This window comes from Ptychodera flava, chromosome 13, assembly GCF_041260155.1.
Source record: "Ptychodera flava strain L36383 chromosome 13, AS_Pfla_20210202, whole genome shotgun sequence".
Lineage (NCBI taxonomy): Eukaryota > Metazoa > Hemichordata > Enteropneusta > Ptychoderidae > Ptychodera > Ptychodera flava.
Window position 1 is genome coordinate 38,635,102 of NC_091940.1, and position 18,794 is coordinate 38,653,895.

The following is an 18,794-nucleotide window of genomic DNA, read 5'->3' on the forward strand; positions in this document are numbered from 1 at the left end:
TCTGTAGAATGTACATCAGACATGACATCAATGGAAACAAATTGACAAGGAAATGCTGTGCTCTTAATGTTGTTAAAGTTCTGCAGAAAAATAAAAAGTCTGTGCAAGCTAGAGGTTAAATGAGTGTCCATAAATGTGGAAAACAGTCTGTGTATGTCACAAGTACAAGATGCATCAGAGATTGTGAATGTAATTTCATGATGAAATATAAACCCTAAATTAGCATGTAGGGTTGTCTGGGTTCAACCATAGACCCTTGAGAAAAACTAAGGTTTATATGTTGGCAGTGCCAAATTTAGCTTCTTGATGATCCATACTCAGTAATTGCTTTGTATGGGTAACTGCCAGAGTGATGTAATGAGATTGTATACATTGAAAAGATTCCAAGTTCATGTATGACTTGTGAAATATCCTTCAATTTCTGCAACCGAATTACCTTGTTACCATGTTGGCTCACATAAACCTGAGATACACTTAAAGGGTAACTAATTTTTTTAGCAGCTTTAACCCTTTTCCTGCCAAGTCCATATTTCACCACCAGGTCAAGATGGTTAAAATTAATGAAACACAACATATTCCATATGTTGTATTTTAACATAATACTGTACATTTGAAGGCTGTTGAAAACAAAAATACTGTAAACTTGATTTATTTTTTTAGACTAAAGATGCTATAACAGACCAAGCCAAGTGGGTGAAAATACATCATGTTTTGGCTCAATACCACTTTTTACTGACTTGGCTGATGTGGAAGTTATACTGTCTGGCAGGAAAAGGGTTAATAGTGACTTTGTGCTTCTGAATAGTATATTAAAGGCAATGAACTTTGAAAAATCTTTGTTTTTTGAACTTTTAAAGTAGTCATAATTGTATACTCATTCTTTTCATTCATGATTGGATGATAACATGATTACAATTTATGTCAAATTCTGATGATTTTTATTTTTTTTTACAGTATTGTCTTTTGTGGCATCATCATGAAGAAGTATGTAGAAGCCAACATTTCTCAGAAATCACACACAACAATTAAATATTTCATGAAGATGTTGAGTAGCATCAGTGAAACCATTATTTTTATGTTTCTTGGTTTGTCTGCGGTACGAGACGACCATGTCTGGGATGTCCCATTCATATTGTCAACGTTGTTCTTCTGTCTCTTTTACAGAGCCATAGGTAAGTCTTGATCTCTTCATGTTCCAATCTCCATGGAGCAGTAAAGGTTAAACTTTCATGTCCTATCTTTCCATGATAATACTAAATAATCTTGCCAAATGTTCAACTTTTAAACTTTGAAATCTCTGTACATTAGCCAGATTGACTTCATAAAAGATTACAGGTGTAAATAAAAAATGACACTGTTGCTGAAAATTGGCATTGATAAAGAGATGAAAATGGTACCATGGGAACATGACATCCGATTAATCTATCAATAAATCCTGTTTACAGAGCAGAAGGTAAATACCAGAATGCATTGTGTAGACAATGGTGAAACTGCGCATTGTATTCTGGTATTTACAGAATTATCTTCACTATTTTTTTGTGGTATCAGAGTATCGTTCTTACAATGCTGCAGATTCCTAAATAAGGTATTCAGTGTTGTGTCTCTTGTACCAATTAGTAGTAAAAATTCTACCTTGCTGTGATCTACCAGACAATATCTATTAAAATGATCGATCGTAGGGAGGTTTATAATGAGGCAGTTGAGGATACTTATCTTGTGTGGGCACAGACATTTGATTCATAATATAGAGAGGTTGTTGCTCTGTTGCTTAACTGCTCGGCTTCTGTGAACATCAATAAGCTTCACTGATAGTTTGAGACAGGCAATTTCATTTTTTATGAATGAGACTCAGAGACTTGCAATATAAGTACAGCAGTGTGAAGAGATCGTAAACGATAGTTCCAGAGAGAGAGTTAGTAACACATGTGTACTTCAGTCACCTCAGAATAACGACCTCGAGCTGATATGAACTCTCCCTGCAGTTTCAATTCTACAGCATTCACCTCACCAGTTTGAACTTTCAGGATGGTTAAATCTCAATGTCACCTAGACAAGAGTATTACAGTTAAACCGAATGATTTCTGGGTCAGTGGCCTGGATAAAGAGATCAACGGAGTCTGGTCATGTTGTTAGATCAAATCTCTCAGTACCACACAGTCATTAAACTCTCATTATGCTTATAAATGTCACAATCAGAGTCACTTGTGTTGTTAGACTTCTTGTCTTTTGCATAAAATCATATCAAGGTTTGCTGTGGTTTGTAGTGATTCGGTGTTTAAGTCTGAAAAGCCAGTGAATTCAGGTCATCTTGCTTACTAAGGCTGTAGATTGTGTCGCTGTCACATATAGCACTAATAAATTATAAAATCCCCTTTTCGAAATCAAAAACCTGTGTCATAATGATTCATTCAGGCCTGAACACATTTTATGTCAGCTCTCTATGTTTACAAATATGTAAAAGAACTTTGTGAGAGAAACTGTATGTGGCTGTTTTTTGCGGTATAAATGTAGTTATCAGTTCTGTGCTGAAAGAATGGGAGGTGACAATTGGTACTGGTACCAAATTCTGCCGAACAATAAAGCAGATAATAACAAGATGATATGATTTCTGTTATCTATAACAAATGTCCGCTAAATTAGCAAAGTGTCACCTCTCTAGAATCCATTGAAACATCAACACACAATTAAAGTAGTCAGATTATATTGACACAAACCTGTTTTGTATCGTTTGTCTTGTTTGAATTCAGGGTTTATTATGAAAAGAGAAAAATCACAAATAACCATTATGAAATAACCCATTTATGCCTGGGTTGTACAGATGCGTAAGATTGTTCAATCACACTGGCAGCTCAGCTAGACAGTTGGAAAACCACTGAATTCTTTAGTTTCTAGCTGCTAAAATGTGTAGAAAATGTGTTCAACATTACTGAAAAAGTTAAAAGTGTAGCAAAACAGTGAACAATTCTGGAACATTTTGTAACATTTTTGTTATTGTACACTGCTGTTTGCATATTTACACGTGCAGTACCATGAAAGCTATCCCAGTGCCATTGGAGCTCTTACAGTGCTGTGAAAGTAATGATAGTGCTGTGAAAGCTATGTGCAGTACTGGGAAAGCTATGACAGTGCTATGAAAGCTATGACAGTGCTGTGAAAGCTATGACAGTGCTGTGAAAGTAATGTTAGTGCTGTGAAAGCTATGTGCAGAACTGTGAAAGCTATGATAGTGCTGGGAAAGCTGTGATAGTGCTGTGAAAGCTATGATAGTGGTGTGCAAGCTGTGATAGTGCTGTGAAAGCTATTCACAGTGCTGTGAAAGCTATGATAGTGCTGTGAAAGCTACGAGAATGGTGTGAAAGCTATTCACAGTGCTGTGAAAGCTATTACAGTGCTATGAAAGCTATGATAGTGCTGTGAAAGCTATGATAATGCTGTGAAAGCTATGATAGTGCTGTGAAAGCTATGATAGTGCTGTGAAAGCTATGATAGTGCTGTGAAAGCTATGATAGTGCTGTGAAAGCTATGATAGTGCTGTGAAAGCTATGATAGTGCTGTGATAAGCTATGCTAGAGCTGTGTAAGCTATGATAGTGCTGTGAAAGCTATGATAGTGCTTTGAAAGCTATGATAGTGCTGTGAAAGCTATGATAGTGCCTTGCAAGCTATGATAGTGCTGTGAAAGCTATTATAGTGCTGTGAAAGCTATTATAGTGCTGTGAAAGCTATGATAGTGCTGTGAAAGCTATGATAGTGCTGTGAAAGCTATGATAGTGCTGTGAAAGCTATGATAGTGCTTTGAAAGCTATGATAGTGCTGTGAAAGCTATGATAGTGCTGTGAAAGCTATGATAGTGCTGTGAAAGCTATGATAGTGCTGTGAAAGCTATTATAGTGCTGTGAAAGCTATGATAGTGCTGTGAAAGCTATGATAGTGCCTTGCAAGCTATGATAGTGCTGTGAAAGCTATTATAGTGCTGTGAAAGCTATTATAGTGCTGTGAAAGCTATGATATTACTGTGAAAGCTATGATGGTGCTATGAAAGCTATGGAAACACTATAAAGTAATGACAGTGCTGTGAAAAAGTGCTGTTAAAGCTATAGCAGATCATATGCAGGTGAGAGGTTTACAAGTTTGAACCATCAAAGACTGCCTATCATCATATCTAGACTACTGTTCTATTCAACTGTCAAATATCACATTCAAGGAATTGATTCAACTTTTTTGTATAATATAGTAGAATCACAAATTTTTACTTTGGTTGCCGCTTACCCAACAGTTCCATCGATACTGAACAGTAGGTGTTGACTGTACATGATGGCCGAAAGATCTCTGAGAACCATATATGGATTATGCAAATATGCTGTGATTGAGTAACAGAACATGCATGTCGCAGAATCAGCAGGGTATTACATCTAATACAGCCACAGTGTTTCTCTTTCAGTGACACTGCTAGCATTTAACCTGTCATTTACCTTTCGTACATTGATCAAAGCATTTGATCCTTTTAATAGTGTATAGAGTCACAGGAGTGTATTTGTCAATATTCCATTAACTGACATTCACATGTTGTCAACAGCAATTTCCAACCCCAGTTTCCATCTCTTCATCAACAACACATAGGTATCAAATGCTATGTTACAATGGACAGTGATTTCAAGCATCTCTGGCAGCCACACTTACAACTTGCCATTCTTGAAGACACATGAATTACTCCTTCCATTACTATAATGGTGTCGGCATCTGCTTGAAATTTTGAAACACAGCTGACAGCTTTTATCCAGTGTAGCAGGCTGATGGTTTAGTGGGTTTTTTAAGTGCCAACAATAGCATTGAATAAATTCCAAATAGTAGCAGTCTGTTTTCCCTGGTGGACAACATGAACAATATTTGGTGATAGCATCAGTACCGTGGCTAGGTTATGAGAGAGGTAATACGGGAGACACTAGATTACACACAAAAGGCCTGTTGTATCCATATTTTAGGCTAAAACTGAAGAAAATATGCAAACAGCAAAGAATAGGTTTGTGAAGTTGCCAAGGTTAAATAATTTGAAAATTAAATCAAGGTCCTGGAAATAATCTGACAAAACTCTTGTTTAGGAAACTAAATTTTGAATAAAGTGTATATGATTTGACTCAAAGCAATTTCAAACTACAAAGTGAGCATGTCTTCTATTTGTTGAACGAACACTTTGAGCATTTTATTTCACATTATTAAGATTTTGAACCTTTAAAAGGAAAGTGGATTAAAGCAGTCAATTTTCCAGTTGTCTTTCTGTTAACAAGGTGTCTGACCCAAGAGATTCAGTTGAACTTTTACACAGGAAATTCATTGGTTACATTTGTTGGTGATACAGAGAAGCTTACATCCTGACCTGAATAGTGTCAGGTCTTACATTACCAATTACACAGCGACATTGTATACTATAATTAGTCCTATACAAGTCTCTAGCAATCAGAGACAGTATTTTCAGAACCCCAGCATACCAGCCGCCATCTAAGACCTTTCCTTTCAGTCAATTACTGTAAGCACTTTCCATTCAATGCATAGAATGGCAGAGTGATGTCACGGAAATTGGGACAAATCAATGCATACTTGAAATGTAGCTTGACTTCAACTATCAAATGTTGTGAACTCGAATTTCAAAAAGTCTTATTTCATGAACACCATCTCATCAACAGGGTATATTGTATGATATTTATTTCTTCTCATTCAGTGTTTTATTTTATGAATATGTTGGTGTACACTATACATTGTGCTTTGAAATCATTATCAAATATTCAAAAAAGTTACTGATACAATCACAAATTCTAAAAAAATTATTAAATTAACCAGCATTAGCTTGTAATATGTTTGCTTATTGGAGTATTTGTCTGGTAATGTAGTAGTTTGTGAGTTGACAATATAATTGTAAACTTGTTTCATTAAATGTGTTAAGATACACAACACATGCAGTGTCGCATATACATGCATCTTTAAGTATCAATTTTGAATGAGTCTCTCTAAAGAATAGTTGTCAAGCCATGCACGACTGTCAGCAGCATTTCGTCGGTGATTTATTTTGCTGCAGCAAAGTTTGATAATTTAATGACAGGAACTTTTGAAAAGCATGCATACCAGCTGAATTCTATCGTTTTGCGGTTAATTTTCTCAGATAGTGTGCACCTTGAAATTGAAAGACTTCTAGTTTTGCTAAAACTTTCAGAGAGGAAACTTCATACCAACCCCATTTCAAATCAAGAACAAAAATCCAAGGGTCATGGTGCAAAACTTTGGTACTAGAGAAACAAATTACTAATATTTACAGACTTGAAATTCAAAATGACTGCCATCCCTGTGTTAACTCACTGTGGGGAAAATACAAGTTTTCGATTTTCTAAAAACAGAGATGGTGAAATTTTTCCTTACTTCTAGAGCTTTAAAATGAGCTCCCAGAAACAGTACCTGGTAGGTCAGAAAAGAATTGTGAAAATTTTAGAGTCCAAATATCCATCCCCAAGGTGCGGATTCTTTAATGGCAAAACGGTCAATAAACTGAAGGGGGAGAACAACACACAGAATACATTGCATGTTCAGCTATGGTTTTACAGTTTCTGGAAAAGATCCATTACATTGGATTGATGAGGGAAAGTGGCAGATAGTGCAATTCAATGGAAAGCTGGATGTGACTGGGTTTTTTTATGTTTTCCTTTGCAGGTGTAATCATCCTGACAGCATTGGCTAATCAGTTCCGTACCATCAAAGTCAACAAAGTGGAGCAATTTATCATGGCTTACGGTGGACTGCGTGGTGCTATAGCATTCTCACTGGTGGCTCTCCTAGAAGCACCGACTGACATACTCAAAACCAGAAAGTCACTGTATGTGACTACCTGCATGATCGTTATATTTTTCACTGTGTTTATACAGGTTTGTGATCAATTTAAGATTCTTCACCCTCTCAAACCTCCCCTCACCTCCCTATTTCAAGTGTATGATTCCGAGGGCACCCTAGTAAACTGTGATGTATTGCCAGGCTCATCCATCGGTGTAAGTTAGTTGCAGCCAGTAAGCATCACATTTCCCCATATACAAAGCCTTCAAAGATCCCTAAAATGTACACTGTCATGGCATTCACTGACCTATCCGGTTAGACATGCACAAACATTGTATTTGTACTGAGTTGATCTGCTGGTGATAATGTATAGCATAGCAATCTTTAGGGCATCACTGAAAATGGTTTGAGTCCGAAGTATCTCATATACATATAAGTATGGGTGATTATGTAAATGTAGGAATAATTACTAAGTGAAGCTTCAAATTCTGGTCCGGTACTTTTATACACAAACACTAAAGAGAGACTATTGATTATAAAGCAAAATGTACGGTTTAAACAACAGAAATAGTATCATGCTTGAAGCATTCATTTTGGAAATAACTAAACGAGGACAAAGTTTTAAAATTTTTGACTGTTGATATGGACATGTAAGTGTATTCCCTGACCATAGATACTATCCATGTTATCATTCAAACTGTTGATATTAGTATGCTTTTTGGCTTTTGTGAAACAACTAGCATATTCGCATTCATTCATACCTGTGTCAATATACATTATGTACATTTTGTTGCATGTTCATATCTGTATATCCTAACAGAAGGCCTTACCCAGAATAATGCCATTCCACAATGTCTACAAAATTCTCATTTGACATCCAAACACCACAGCTATAAGTTAGTGTGAGCTGAAGTATCTTTCAAGATACTATTAATACTATAAAACTATGAAACATGTTTTTGTATCATTGATAGTGGTTAACATGTTTTTGGTATGATAATATGCAAGGTTTCTGAAACATTGAGCAAGGTTTCAGGCACAATTTTACTCTTCCTGGTGAAGCCATAGATACTATACACAGCTCTTCTGTTACAGTCAGTGCAAAAACAGCAACTTTGCAATGCAAAACAGCCAATTGTAATATTTTTTTTTGTTATTGTGAATTGAATTACATACAACTGAGAAATGTGCCAAGCAATGGTTCCAATGTAAATATTGAAAATGTCCATGTTTGTGAATAAAACAAAGTCATGGACAAAATATACCCTCAAAACTTAAGTAACTTTTCAGGTTGGTAGGGGTCAATGAACTGCGTAAGTCACAATACGTTTTCACACTCCAGTGCACAAGAACCACTGTCCTTGAGATCTCAAACACATTTGTTTGTAAACAGTGGGTGAAAAGTACAGTGGGTTCCATGTTTGGTTTGTCTGGCTTGCATAACAGTTTTCAGAAAAATGTCTGTATTGCCTAACATTAACAGTTTTCAAAATGTCTGTATTGCATAACATAAACGTTTTCAGAAATAATATTCACTAATGTTTTGTTTTCATATGACATGTACCTCTCCATAGGAGTAAAATTATAAAGTTGAACATTACATTTACCACAGCTTTCACTTGGTCGTTACTATATGACTCATTGAATGGAACTAATATCCAAACATGAAACAAAAAAGTGCATATGTTTTGGGCCCAACTACAGTCAAACTTCCATTACTTCTAGTATTGTAACTTCCTACAGGGGATATACATTCATTGTCAGCTTCAAGGTCATAGTGTTAACTCTTTTATATCAAACTTTGAAGGATGGCAAGGGTGAAAGGTCGTAAGAAATTTCTCTAGTCACCAAGTAAGGCACATTGTGAATTATAAACGATGCAAGATCTGAGGTACATGAATATTGCACATTGATAAAGAATCAGTTGCATAGAATTTTAATATCAAAACAATGTCCATTAATGTAATTTGCATAAAATTGATACTAATCAATGTCCATCTTGTACTTAGATGTGATTTATAAACATTTATTTATTGTAAATAATAAGTTGCAGATATTTCCAACATGAAATAACTGAACAAATTACAGCTCTAAAATTTTAGACGATTATGTAATTATCGAGTGGATATTGAATGAAGACTTTCATGTTTTTCCAATGATTAAATCCCTCCACTAATGTTGAAATACATAGAAAGTTCTGAAAGTTTGCCAAAGACAGATTTAACCAGCTGAACAGAGCTGTGAATGGCCTCATTTGAAGGCAACACTAGTCAACACAATGCATCAGATGATTGATCACCTCAAGCAGAGATTTGCTAAGTAGGTTAGGCAATATCCTGTTTGTATCAACAAGACTGAATACACAGCAGCTACCAGGAGTGTTTTGGCATGAATGTCGATGACAGCACTGATAATCCTATCTCCAACACTGAAACATACTTTACCTAGTGGCACCTCATGCGTCAAATATCATGGGACCGTGAAATTTATAAATCACAGTTTGACTGTTAAATCTGACCTTTCAACTCCAGTTCATGTCTGATGTATTAAACTGCCTGACTCTAATATACTATCTGATCCAGTATTAAAAGCTTGAAAATTTCTAACATTCAGAATTGACTCTTTGAATATGTGCTCAAGACTTTTGCAACTGATGAAGATTTCTGTTTCAAAATATTTATTGACAGGGGCAATAGATTATATTTGATTATATTTATTGTATTTTTGTTCAATTTTAAAACCAAATATGTCTTTATTCATTTCCCTAAAGCATCATTGGTAACAGCCATGCTTAGCATATGTTGTATTATGTACAATATTATCCCTGAAAACAAATGAATACAAATGAATTCTAGTCCAAATAGAATTGAGGTATCTGCAACATTATGGGACATCACATTTATTCATACAGGCTGTATTAACACGCTGGAAGTATTTTGACATGATTTTGGTACGAAAAGGAATTATGTTTTATGAACACAGCAAAACAATTGGGAAACATATCAAAAGTTGTAGCATTTGCCTTCAAGATTTCTATTTTTAAGCTATAATGTACAACAACACTTCAGCTGTCATTGAGAAATTGCTACGCAGTGAGTTTATCCAAAGCTGCTACAGATGTAATGTAATACACATAAATTACTCAAGATGAGTAGAAAAGATCATTTGATGATTGGCCTTGATTTTGAAGGTTTATTTTGTCATAATTGTATTGGAATTTCCTGATTTGACATCACCTGATCCACTTTGTCATCACGTCTACTCTCATGATGATCTTGATAGTCATCAGATATCTTTTATAATATATAACATTATAACAACCACTCATCACAAATTCTTGTATCTCTCCATTACAATACGGAAATACTCTTTTCCTGTAAGACCTCTTTAAACTGAGAGAGTGTGAAATAGGAAGATGAAACATGACTTGAAAAGTATAATATTAGGAAATGTTTAAAACTTGTCAATACATGTATCCCTGGGCTGTACATACCATTTTTTCTACCGTAACAACTATACCATAACTTGTGTTCTATAAATAATCACAAAGACAATACAGAGGCCTTTTCACAGTTTCTCAGTTAAATGTATGGGTATGAAGCATTGCTGGAAGCAGCATTTCTTAAACCCCTGATCGGATTTAATCCAAAAATCTAGCACCATATTTATATAACAATTGCAACTTCAAAGGAAAACAAAAGAGAGAAACACTTTATAATCTTTTTAACACCATAGTTAATCCCAATCCAGGGCTTTTTGAGCGTGGTTTTAGAAGTAAAATTACAATAGACTATGAAAAAAAGTAGGTCTAACAAATGAATCGCATTTGAAATTGCAAGTCATCATAAAAAACCTACATTGTCACTCTGTGTTTTTTTGCATATGAAGACACTGCCTGCATATAAATTATTATAAATTGTCTCTTATTATTCCCATCTTATCAAAATATAAGAATATTAAAATATCGAAAATGGAGAGTTTGACAGATATTAGAATATTGATATTGTAAATATGATATTACATGTAATGTTACTTGCCTACTGTACTTTCCTGTTTTACAGTCCAACCTTGCCTTCAAAATCAATAGATTTGTACCAGAATTCATGGATAATGGGTTCAGAGAAACCTAGAATTCTTGTGAAGTATGTCAAAACCACATCAAGATCTATAGTGTGTTACTCAGTCAAGATACAATGCTAGAGGGTTGTAGTTAGTAGTCACGAAACACTGCCTTTCAATCTGGTCTGTCCAATCTGTGCAACCATAAACCGTCAGTATTCTGTTTTAGAAATCAAAATTCAAACTCCACACAGATTTCTGCATTATGGTTTTCCCTGAGGCTGGTGCTGACATTACTCTAACGTAGTATGAACTTTGATGATGATGCATACTGCTGGCTGGATGTCTTGTTTTCAGGAAATCAGCTGGGATGTTTCCAGAAGTAATTTCCCGTAAAAGTACTATGTTGTGATAATCCTTGAATTCCACTCTGGGAAATGTCACATTATTCTGACAGGAACACTGAAAGCCAACAAGAGCATTTGAAGAAAATATCGCTATTTTAAAGCTGTAATGGAGTGCCAAAAATATTTGATGTAGCATGTTTTTCACCCTAAGCTGACCTTGGTGCTTATGTGGCAATCTGTTATCATTGATGTCACAGTGTTAGGCTCATTGCCATGGCAACTAGGCCTGTCAGTGTCCAATAATTTGTTTGTCATGATCAGTGATTTGTTTGTTCATAGCTGGTTTTGTTAGGTCTCTAAACTTCAACTTAATGATGCAAATTTTGTGTTTAGAATATACATCTCAACCTGCCGTTTGGATGGTTTATGGCCTGCATACGTTATATTCAATATTGACACTGTATATAAAATATAAATCTCTACCTACGTACTTGTGAACCTTACCTGTGTGATTCAGTATCAGGTGAATGGCACAATGTCATCTAAAAAATGTTTTTAAACTTTTTTGCTCCATTTCCACAGAGGTCTAACTTTTTCACAGAGCACAAATAATTATTCTGACATGATTTGGTGATGAATTGTAAGACCTGTTCACCCCTAATCCTGGTGTATAGTTCTAATCACACTCAGTCAAGGCAATAGGGTGGAACTACATCATGATTAGATAGGGATGATAGGGTTCAAAGAGACATGATCAAACATCAACAACTCTCTGATGAGAGTTCATTCATTCTATGCTGATATTGTTGTGTCCAATTTGGTAAGTAATGAATATCCCTCAAACTATCTGTAGAAAAGTTTCAAAACTTTCAAATTGTATTTTGACAGGGAATGACAATCAAACCACTGGTGGACAAGTTGAAAGTCAAGAGGAGCAACAAGCATAAACCCACCATGGGTGAAAAGATATTTACAAGGGTAAGTACGGCAAATACCAGTCAATTATATTTGTCATTACTATACTGCTACTGCTGCAACCTACACCTGTATGGTATATCCAATGTCAGTGGATTTGGAGTCCAATGTCAGTGGATTTGGAGTCCAGTAAACAGTGACCTGCAGTCCAATAACTTTGAGTGACATTGGATGCTCTTGACCTTTGACCTCAAAGTGGTGTTATGTAAACACCAAGGAAATCTGACATAATTTCATAAGTTTTGCTATGTCATGATCAGTAAATTACACCATTAATAAAGACAAGTCTAAAATCTGTGAATTTATGTGAAATAATTCTGATTACAGCTTTCATTGATTTCTTCACTGGATTGGTTTCATTTTGATTCTTTAAGCCTTAGCTGATGCAGTGCACACATACCTTGTCAGCACAAGATTGCATAACGCATTGTTCATAGGGGGATACTTGAACTTTGTTTGAAAACTTTGACCTTCAAAGGTGTATTCAAGGCATTCACAAAATACCAGGATGTCCTGCTACATTGAATGCTTTGGTATTGTCATCTTCCATGCCATTATGCTGAAAGATGTACACACTGGTCAGATTTCCTGAAATAGGCCAGATTATGTTAGAGGTAACAAGAGATCCTATAGGGCTACTCTGCAAATCACACACAGTATTGATTTTAGATTCTAATCAATCAATCAATCAATCAAGCAGTTAAATTCATTTAGACCTACAAAGTGCCAAAATTTTGCCTTGAATCAGATGATGTTCCAGTCTGAGAGAATGAATCAAAGAATTGCAGTGAACCATATCAGTCCTGTGTTCATTCTCCATGGCAATGTGTTCTGAAGAATATATCATACAAGAACATCATTAAAAAAAAAAAATCAGTGTTAAAATCTTGCTCACTTAGCCTTACCAAAACCCCCATATAAGCCTTATGGATGCAAACACCTGAATTTTTTTTCAGCTGAAAATAAAATGTTTGAAAACTTGCCCCATGTGGGAGTTCTCTATGGAAACGTATGAAAAAATTGCTTTTTGCTTGTCTTTATTTTTAATTTTTGAGACATTGCTGATTTTGTATCATGTGAAAATAACAGTCTACCATGAATCAATATTGTATAACATATCTCAGTTGTGCTGTATTTCATTGAACTCCAGAGTCTTTATAGGAATGTTTGTTGCATTGACTCCATGAATTTTGTATGCAACTCCTATAGTCATGGTGTGAGGGATATTTTATACCTCTCCTAAAATACCATATAGAGATTTCTCTTGATTATAGTGTCGTATTATCAACATGTCATAATGTCAGAAATACAAACCTGAATTTATTTGCTTCACGTTTTTGAATTTTTATCAAAACCATGGATGTTTCATGAAATAGTTGTGTGATACGGTATATCTAAAATTTCCCAAAATGAAATACAAATGTGATAAATGAAGAATCTGAATAAAAAATTCAATTAAAAGATTTTTGTTGCCAAAAAGGTTACACTTTGTCAAGTTCTTGTAGCTAAATGCTTTCAAGGGAGAATCAGGTGTATGCTTTTTTATCATTTATGTGTTCCAAATACAAATTTTATAAATGTCATATTTTCAGTGTGTGAAATTTTGTTTGCTTTGCAGTTACTAGACCACGCAATGGCAGGCATTGAAGATGTGGTTGGTTCCCATGGACACAATTATTGGAGAGACAAGTGAGTTTGTGCTTATTCAAATCACACCTGAGAAGTTCATGCTCTCAATCACTCTCTAAGCAGTCCTTAATGCCTTGAATAACATTTGCTGAATTTGATGTCGCAAACCTGTTTGTTGGGACTGTTGGTTTGCTCAAGGCGCCCTCTAGAGATGAAATTAGCGATTATATTGCCTTGAGGTGGTGTAACTGACTTGGCATAGAATAAACCACACTGTTTCACTATCTGTGCTGCTCTCCTATTCACAGGGAAAAAGTTCTTGGTAAATGAAATTGAGGTGTCAATGACAATTCTGAAGAGATCAGAACTATACAGTTTATCATTTCTTGTTTCATAGATGAGATGTTGACACCAAAACATTTTAGTATTCCAGGCACTGATGTTTGATTTATGCCCTGAGAAAGACATGATAAATGGACATTGTCAACAACTGACACTTAGAAAATACATACCCTAAGGTTTCACGGATTTGGAATGATAAGAAGTTTTTACCAGAGACTTTCCTGACATTAAGTTTAATACAAGTTAGGAGTAAAGCTTTAGGTGTTTTGTATTTTATATCATTTCTAGTTGATTAGGGTTGTACAAGTTCATCATGCCTTACAGCTGTTAAAGATGGTTCTTTTGACAGCATTTTATCCTGATTAAAACATCCACTTATCTATCTCTGTATGAACCAGCATGGAAAAAACATTGACAACACCTAGATAGGGGCCTTAGGGATGGTTTATTCTATAATGAATAAGATTTGATATGGATCAGGTATTGGCAAATGTATTAGCTGACAGTTGCAAATTACTGACCAATAGTTGTCTCCTTTCATTAATGTTTCTTTCCTCTAATGTGTCTGCAGTGATTGGATGGATATTTGATAGCTCAGAATGTCACCATATCTAACTGTCCATCTGAAGGTTTTTAAAAGAGTATTTGCAGGCAAATTTGTGTGAAGCATTTGTTGAAGAGCAAGAGTAAGGTCACGCATATACAATGCTATCAATTTCCTTGCTTTAAAGTTGCCAGCTCACCAAGTTCATGGGACATACTATTTAAGTTGAAGTAAAATATGAATAAAACCATACAGAGATGGTAATGCTGGGATGACGGAAGATAAGAGGACACACCTATGTTTGCGAACTAAAAACAGATTTTCTTAGGGGCTCTAAGTAATAAGTGATGGTATGAGTGGACTCCCTAGGTTACTATCAATTCAAACAAAATTTCTTTGTGTCCACTAATCTTCAGTCTTGCCGGCTATGCAAGAAAAGCAGAACATTGCTGAAAGGTTTGCCTCCCTCAGACAACAAAGGATACGACTGCTTGGTGTCAGAAAATTCAGTGGAAAGTTGTTAAATTTTGGAATGTTTATGGTCATCAAATATCATGTGTAGCTATTCTTGGCTAGAAGTTAAACTCAGTGTTCTTTGATAGAAAATTTGTGCATCATGCACATTGTGATGTAGGTGATTAATGGTGAAATAATATGTCTTATAAGTTTTCTTATAAAATTGATTCATAAATGAGGTATCAACCATTAAAAGTGGCATGAGGTTTTGTCACAAGAAAGTGGATTGCTTCAACTGTAACATAAGTCAGACATGACAATAAAAAACCACAAAGGTCATATTTAGGTCAATGAACAGGTGACCTTTCATCACATGTCACATTTAGGTCAATGAACAGGTGAACTTTCATCACATGTCACATTGAGGTCACTGAACAGGTGACCTTCATAACAAAGGTCACATTGAGGTCAATGAATAGCTGACCTTTCACTACTGGGGTTTTATACAAAGCCTCTGTTCTCAGTTGGAAAGTTAAAGTTTCTCCTTAAGAATGGTCGGAGATGCATTTTTGTGATCATCCCTGCCAGCATGGATCTTGTTCAACACAATGAAGACTACTTCCCTTACAATGTTTTCAGCTCAAAGTATTCTGCTAATTGATCTCATGTTTCAAGGTAACTGTAACACATAATCTGTTTTACTTGTATGTTACTTTTATAGATGGGAAGAAATTGACAGAAAGTATTTACAGCCACTGTTGCTACGAGAGCCACCAGAGGCCAAGGACAACCAGATTCTACAGGTTTACACCAACCTGAACATCAAGGATGCTATGGAGTATGTCAAGAGTGCAGGATCTTTCAATATTCGAGCAGGGAGTATGGCAAATTTCCTGCGGAGATCAACATCAGCTCCTGGTTTCCATACCAACAATGGCAGGTGAGATTTCAATGTGTAAAGGTTGACTTTTAGAATCTCATAACCTATTTTATTCCACATTACTCTAATTCTCTGCCATGCAATGTGCCCTCTGCTCTAGCCAAGCATAGGATTGGTCCATATTGTGTTATCAACATGGGATTGTCTTAGGCTACTCTGTCTTTAGCTAGTTCATGCCTCAAAATTGAAAGAAAAAAACTTTTCCCTCAACATTTCTCAGGCACACTTTCAACCATTTGCTTTCAAAATCAAGAATAATAAAAATCAGGGGGGTCACCGCACAAATTTTGGTACTAGAGTAACACAATATGTAACATTTCTCTAGATTTGAAATTGAAAACGGCCACTATCCCTGTGTGAGATAATGGAGAAAAATAAAATTCCCAAGTTTCACAAAACTAAGCTTGTGAAAAATGAAGATTATTTTCCCCATAAGCTTCAAAATGAGCCCCCACAAGTGGCAGGCCACAAGAATATTGTGAAAGTTTGAGAGTCTGACTACCTGTCCACTAGTCACATTCTACCAGAAGAACACTAGTGCCTACGACCTGAAGGAATTATATCAAAATTCCTCTTTAGTTTGTATGTGGATTTTACCCTCAACTGTCTCACATTCTTTGTGTTCACAGTATTCCATACAATGTGAGTGATATCTGCCTTGACATGCACAGTGTTGGTGGAGCTGGTGAATTTGCAGCAAGGGAAGTGGATGATGCTGAAATACATCATGTTTCAAACATTGTATTTGGTAGCATGCATCCACCAAAGAGAAAGGTAACACAACTACTTCTGTTATTTGGACACGACTCATAAGCTTGCCAGTCATTTATATCTTAGATTTCAGTATATTGTAGTTTCCTGCTGTAAAGATAATTTTCTTGAAGTGCTTGTTTTACCAGTACTGCAAATGTCAGTTTCATGTTATAAAGCAAAGTGACAGGGAAGAAATTGTCATCTGCAAACTTTTCACATGATATATCCATCTTCATCTCATTGAAAGGTCATCAGTGTTTTTCCTAAGGCTTTGGAAAATAGGTAAATGGTGTGGGAACCCTGGTAACGTTTCATCTAATATGATGTGTTGATATTTTGAGGGGAATCGCAGTAATATGAACAGGAAACCCTGGTAAAATTCACCACGGTACCAGCCTTAACAAAATCATGGTCATTGCAGAATTACTCATATCCACAGAAGAATTTTGAGTGATGTAAATTTTAAGATTGAAGGATAAATTAATATTTTGTAATGTTGGATTTATGTCGTAGTGCAGCAAATTAGCAAAAAATGTTATGTAATATTTTGAAGTGAGCATTTGAACATTGGAAGGAAGGAATTAGTAATCATGAATTTGAATCTTGATTTGTCTGTTTCAGCATCGATACAAACGCAGTATGAAGCATCACATGGCAGACATAGAGCAGGAAAAACATGATCATCTTCTTCATCGCAGCGTACATTTACATCTGAGGCATGTAATCAAACAAAGAAAGAAGAAAGCCAAGATGGCAAACAGACCATCGCATCACAGTCTGCATTCAGAAAATGGCAAACATTCCAGGAATTCAAGTCATGCACATCTTGAAAAACATCAGGGACATCACCATCACGGAAAAACTCCACATAAAAATGTCAGTTTTAGCATTGATACTCCTTCATCTCCAGGTAATTACACCTTTATTTGAATTATCATAGAGATTATGGACTGTCGGTCTCTTAACCCTTTCACCCCCAGTTCCCTGTGTACAGGTCCAACTTTACCATAGAAAACAATGGATTTGTGACAAACCATGGTGGTGAAAGGGTTAAAGGTAGAAAAATAAGTGCCACCTCATGTGTTCTGGGTGAATGAATTTTTACTATCACAAAAATTTGCTGAAAATGTTGATGTGTATTGGTTTCACACCTGTAACTCATTTCCAGATTTGTTTTTGATACAGATAGTCCTGTCATGAAAGATTCAAACATTTCTTGATTGGTTTGATAGGCTTTTCCACTTCATGAAAGATTTTATAACAGAATGTTATCAGCACAAAGGAACTGCACGGGAAGGTGAAGAATATCTCTCTGTGCTAAGTCTGTGGTTGTATGGCATGCCCATACTGTAACTACCAAGTATGGGCAACAGAGGGCGCTGTTTAGTATCCAAATTTTGAGACAGTCAGCCAGAATGAAAGTCAATGCACAAACAGATTATAGTTGAGCTTGCACCGAAACTTCTTTCTCAAATCAATTTTAAGAGCCAACCAAAATGAGAGATAACAGAAATTTGTAAGGCTGCGTGCATTGAATTATTTCTCTTTGCAAATGTTCCTACCTATTACCTTTGAGACACTGTGATACCAACACTCACTGTGATAAACTGAATGCCTTTACAAACCAGTTCCTCTGTCTGTTATGTGATGGACTACTCCACTGTTGTACAGCATTGACAATTGTTGAACATTCAATTAAACCATGTCATCATTCAAACCAAACACCATAGACTGCCAAAAATGATAACCTTTTCTTTCAGTTATCAGGTACCAAAACTTCTGTTGTTTTTACATCTTGCCTGTAAAGCTTGTCAGTGGCTAGTTATACCGCATCACAAGATGACTGCATGTGATGATGTATGCTCCATAACTATTTCAAATTACCCATACTGTTAAAAGAGAATATAGATACAGATCACAGACTTAAATTATTTTTT

General features: G+C 35.6%; 1 protein-coding gene across 3 annotated transcripts in view; it reads left to right on the plus strand.

Annotated features, from left to right (window-relative positions):
- Positions 1 to 18,794, plus strand: part of LOC139148425 (sodium/hydrogen exchanger 3-like) — a 69,224-nt gene that overhangs the window by 36,615 nt on the left and 13,815 nt on the right. For all 3 annotated transcript variants that reach the window (XM_070719883.1, XM_070719882.1, XM_070719884.1), the window contains exons 4-10: positions 955 to 1,172; positions 6,696 to 6,907; positions 12,107 to 12,196; positions 13,812 to 13,882; positions 15,886 to 16,104; positions 16,734 to 16,878; positions 17,479 to 17,767. In XM_070719883.1, coding sequence (XP_070575984.1) covers positions 955 to 1,172; positions 6,696 to 6,907; positions 12,107 to 12,196; positions 13,812 to 13,882; positions 15,886 to 16,104; positions 16,734 to 16,878; positions 17,479 to 17,767 — 1,244 coding nt within the window. The remainder of the gene's footprint in view (positions 1 to 954; positions 1,173 to 6,695; positions 6,908 to 12,106; positions 12,197 to 13,811; positions 13,883 to 15,885; positions 16,105 to 16,733; positions 16,879 to 17,478; positions 17,768 to 18,794) is intronic.